The sequence below is a fragment of the Galeopterus variegatus genome, unplaced genomic scaffold, assembly GCF_000696425.1.
Source record: "Galeopterus variegatus unplaced genomic scaffold, G_variegatus-3.0.2 Scaffold867, whole genome shotgun sequence".
NCBI lineage: Eukaryota > Metazoa > Chordata > Mammalia > Dermoptera > Cynocephalidae > Galeopterus > Galeopterus variegatus.
In genome coordinates, this window is record NW_007726978.1 from 113,206 (window position 1) to 118,035 (window position 4,830).

A 4,830-nucleotide genomic window follows, 5' to 3' on the forward strand; every position below is an offset into this window, starting at 1 on the left:
TTAAAAATCAAATTAAATGCCCGTGACCTTTTGAACATATCACGAGCACTAAGTTGTTTGGGCAGTGTTATGACTAACATAAAGGTATTTATTTTCCTTTTACAGTAATCCTTTGATTTATACAGTAGTAAGAATTTTTTTTTTCCTTTTTGTCTTTTTTCGTGACCGATAACGGGATCGCAACCTTCGGTGTCGCGCCCGCACCGCACTCAACCAGTGAGCGGACCGGTCTCTACATGGGATCCAAACCCTCGGTGGGAGCGCCGCCGCGCTCCCAAGCGCCGCACTCTACCGAGTGCGCCACTGGGCCGGCCCGTAAGAATTTTTTAATGAAGCATGTATGCATTCTATTTCTGTGCTCTTATCCTTTTAAATCTTTTAAATTCATTCTTTTGCTATGAAAGTAATACAGCAGAAGCACTTTTATCCAGTGCATTTGAAACTGGAATTGGTCAGTTCATTAAAAAAAAAAAGTCAGTAAATCAAGGAATATCATAAAGAAATAAGAGATGCTTTAATTATTTTAATTAATTTATTTTTGTATTTGTATATGCAAGTCATTAAAATGAAGAGAGTTTATGAAAGCAACGTGAGTGCAAAATCTTTCTAGATTTTTCTGATTTCTCCCCCAATATTTTACTTTTCCCCGTGGTAACAGGCTTAAGAACAAATATAACTGATTCTTACAGGCATGTAGGCAACTGGTGAGGGCAGACATGCTACTGGAGAGAACCCACTAACCAAAAGCTTTCAGAGCATGGTGGGCAGCAGGTCAGCTAGATGGCCGCAATTGGAAGAGCTGTACTGTACATGTCACTGTGAAAAACCTGAAAAGTAAATAAGCAAAAAGAAACAAATCAGGACTTTATATTATCACTATTAAGTTTTTGATCTATTTCCTTTCTCTCTATAAAATATATATATATAATATATACACATGAACTGTATATATACTAATATTATGCCATATGTACTATATGATGAAATATATATTATATCCCACACATTTGTACACACCTTTTAACCAAAAGTAGGCTTGTGCTATGTCTACTGTCTTATAGTCTTTTTCATTAATCATTCTTCTACAACATTATTTTGTAATGACTATTGGCAAATGGAGATTAGTTAACAACACTGTAGCATAACCCTTAGAGACCTAGGGTGTTTTTTGTTTGTTTGTTTGTTTGTTTGTTTTTAAAAAACATGACCAGTAAGGGGCTCTTAACCCTTGACTTGGTGTTGTCAGCACCATGCTCTCCCAGGTGAGCTAACCAGCCATCCCTATATAGGGATCTGAACCCATGGCCTTGGTGTTATCAGCACCACACTCTCCCGAGTGAGCCACGGGCCAGCCCTGAGACCTAGGGTTTACAAGGAGTTAGGGAAATGTCACTGAAGAATGAGGAGGGGTGTGGGTGTGGGCGACTGAGTAGCCTTACCTTCCACTCATGTCCTTTGGGGAAAGCTGGGTTCCAGTTAAGGCCAGGAGTGTAAGGAATGTTCAGGGAAGAGAAGGAAGAAGGTATGAATGTAGGGAGGAGCTGGCTGGTTAGTTCAGTTGGCTAGAGCTACGGTGTTATAACACCAAGATCACGAGTTCAGATCCCCAAACCAAGCAGCCACCAATAAATAAATAAATAAATAAATAAAAGAATGTAGGAAGTTTTCTTAATCATGCAACAGAGTTCCAGAGGTTGCGATGGAGGGAGCTGGGAGGCAGAGAGGGAGGGGATCTGTATGAGACTGGGTCTGGTAGAAGAAACCCAAACACTGAAATGAGGGTCTGAGGCAAATGAACTGCCGGGATGGATGTTGGAGGTGCCCAGAGGTGGGAGTGGGAGATGCCACATGTTCTTTGGGGTGAGCAGCATCCTTTTGTGCCAACTCTCATGTTGATATTCTGGCATGTCGTTAAAAGCCTTGCTATTGAGCGGTCAGAAATAGAAGCAGTGATCTCTAGGAGGTGATGTGGTTCACCAGAAGAACATTCTCAACAGGGCTTGCTATGGGAATGGTGATAAACCTGAAGATTTGCAATTGTTCTCCATCGCCCCCTTGTTTTTTCTTTTTGCTATTGTTCTTATGCCACTAAATATGTAGTTTAGTAGATGATGATGGAAGCCGTGGAAAGTGGAGATCTCAGAGAGAAAATGGATCAAGAAGGCCCTAGACAGAGCTGAGGAGTGCCAGTATTCTAGAGATGGGCCAAAAGGAGGAGCCCCCCAAAAGTGATGGAGGTTGAGGAGCCAGTGAGTTAGGAAGGAAACCAGGATCTTGCAATGCTGTAGCGCCCAGGGAAGGTGTTCTTAAAAAGAGTGGCCACAGCCTTATAACCTCAAGGTCACTGAATCAGATCCCCATATCAGCCAGCCGCAAATAAAATAAAATAAAAGGAGTGCCCAACAGGGCTTTAGACAGTCCATCTGGATTTTAGCCATAAATATGAAGGTTTTCTACTTCATATAATAGCCAATGAGAACTTACATAAAGTTCAGAATAGAACCCTTAGCAATTTATATGACTAATGTGTGCCCTCAATAATAGATCTGCTGATTTTTAGGGGTTTGTGGTCAGTTTGTGTAAGAATACCTTCATGGACTGAAGATTGAGTGTGGGCATGAAGGATTTTTACAAATTTTAGGACTTTCATGTGGGAAAGGGAAGAAAAGTAGATTTATAAAATAGTCTAAGATACTGGCTGCACGGATAGCTCACTTGATTAGAGCATGGTGCTGATAACACCAAGGTCAAGGGTGTAGATCTACATATTGGCCAGCTGTCCAAATTTAAAAAAAAAAAAGTCTAAGAATTAAGTGCATCGAAAGATAATGGCTTCCCTTTAAGTGGAGGCCAAGCAATCACTTATCTAGGGCTTTATAATAGGATTTTTTTTTTTCAATTATGTGAGTGACAAGATAATTTCTAAGGTCTTTTCCTAGTCTAAGATTTTATGAAATAACTAGGTACAACGGGGTCTTGAAGAAATGAGGAGGGATTGTAACATTGATTTTGTAATTTTACCTATCTCTATTTTTTATGTAAGATATAAGATCTAAAAATATATCAAATAACTAGGAGAAAAAGAGGACTCCAGTTATCTATAATCTCATCATTATAACAGTTATTTTCAATTTGGGGTGTTTCCATCTAATATTTATCTGTGTGCATAATTATTTCTGTAAACATGCACTCATAGTTCTATACCCCTACCCCCCACACTGACTTTAGCTATCATGGGATAAATTTAAGGAAATAAGTGTGTTTACCTGGATACTAGTAGTCTATAATCCTGAAAATTGCTGGGCAAATGTGTGTAGGGGCAGTGCATTTAAAATGTCTAAGACTGTGATATCTTCTTTGAAAAGCTGATTTTTGCGGTTTGTGGGCATCTCCTAAACTGTTTATATGGTTTTCTTTCCCCCGGATTTAGTCGATCATGGCCTTGCCAGGTTGGTGACAGTCTATTGTGAGCATGGTCATAAAGCTGCCAACATCAACCCCCTCTTCACTGGACAAGCCCTGCCAGACAGTGTGCCTGAGATCCATGCCCTCGTGCAGACCCTGCAGGGACCCTTCAACACCACAGGTACAGCTTGAGAACAGTCAAGCCATGGTCAGACAGAGAACTGCCTACACAAGGTGGGGGCTCCTTGCCCTGCTCTGGAAGAACAGACACACCCACTGGAGCCAAGGCTTCCATGGGTATGAGGAGATGAGGAGCATATTCAATTGCTGTCAGGGAGGAGTAGTCTTGAGGTTCTAGAATGGTCTTCTGAGAGGGCTTACCTCCATGTTCAAAAACGTATTGAACTCCTGTTAAGTGCCAGACACTTTATACATATTATGTCAAATCATTCTCACCACCACTCCTAAAGTAGTTATTGTCATATATTATTTTACGGACGGGGAAACAGAGACTCAGGGAACTTAAGTAACTCTGCTGCTAAGTGGCCGAGGAGAGGTGACAGCCCAGCTTTGCTTCTATTCCAAAGCCTGTACCTCTCATCCTTTTTCCTGTCTTTTTCTTTTTTTTTGGTGGCTGGCTGGTGCAGGGATCCAAACCCTTGACCTTGGTGTTATCTGCACCATGCTCTAACCAAGTGAGCTAACCAGCCAGCCCTTGTCCTGTTTTCTTTCCCAATCTGGCAACTTAAACTGGGCCTGGATCACCAGTCATTATCTTGGGGTCCTACCTCATGTATTATTTTTACAGTTGGTCTTGGAGATGTTAAGTTCTGGTTATATGTATATTTTGGACCCTCCCAGTCACATGCAGAGCTATATATGGCATGTTTCTCCAGACATAGACCTCATCAGCACCTCAGACCCAAAGGCAATTACTCTTGCTGGTGTCCTCTGCTTCTCGTATTCTCTATTTTGTTGATAGTGCCATCATTTCTTAAGTAGCCTAAGTCAGAGACTGGGCAATTCTCCTTAGCTCTTCCCTTTCCGGTACAATATTCATTTCATCACCAGGTCTCATCAGTTCTGCTTCCTAAATATTTCTCAAATCCTTGTCCTGCTCAAACGTTAAGGGTATTGTTTTGGTGCATATCTTTGTTTCTCTCCTGACTTCTGTATTTGTTTTCTCTGTCTCCAGTTTCAATCCTTGTTCTACCTCTTATATCCATTTTCATGTTATTACTGGGGATATACTTTGAAATTATCACTCTGATAACTAAAAGCCTTCAATGACTCTCAATATCTCTGAGACCAAACCTATGCCTTCCATCATAATTTAAATGTCCCTTTGAGACCATTTAAAAAGCTTGCTGTTTTATTCATTTATATATATATATATATATATATATATATATATATATATATATT

General features: G+C 40.5%; 1 protein-coding gene across 1 annotated transcript in view; it reads left to right on the forward strand.

Moving 5' to 3' along the window:
* The window catches only part of DHTKD1 (dehydrogenase E1 and transketolase domain containing 1), a 46,544-nt gene that overhangs the window by 5,742 nt on the left and 35,972 nt on the right, over positions 1 to 4,830 (forward strand). The window contains 1 exon segment of the mRNA XM_008573034.1: positions 3,431 to 3,586. Within this exon segment, the coding sequence (XP_008571256.1) occupies positions 3,431 to 3,586 (156 nt within the window).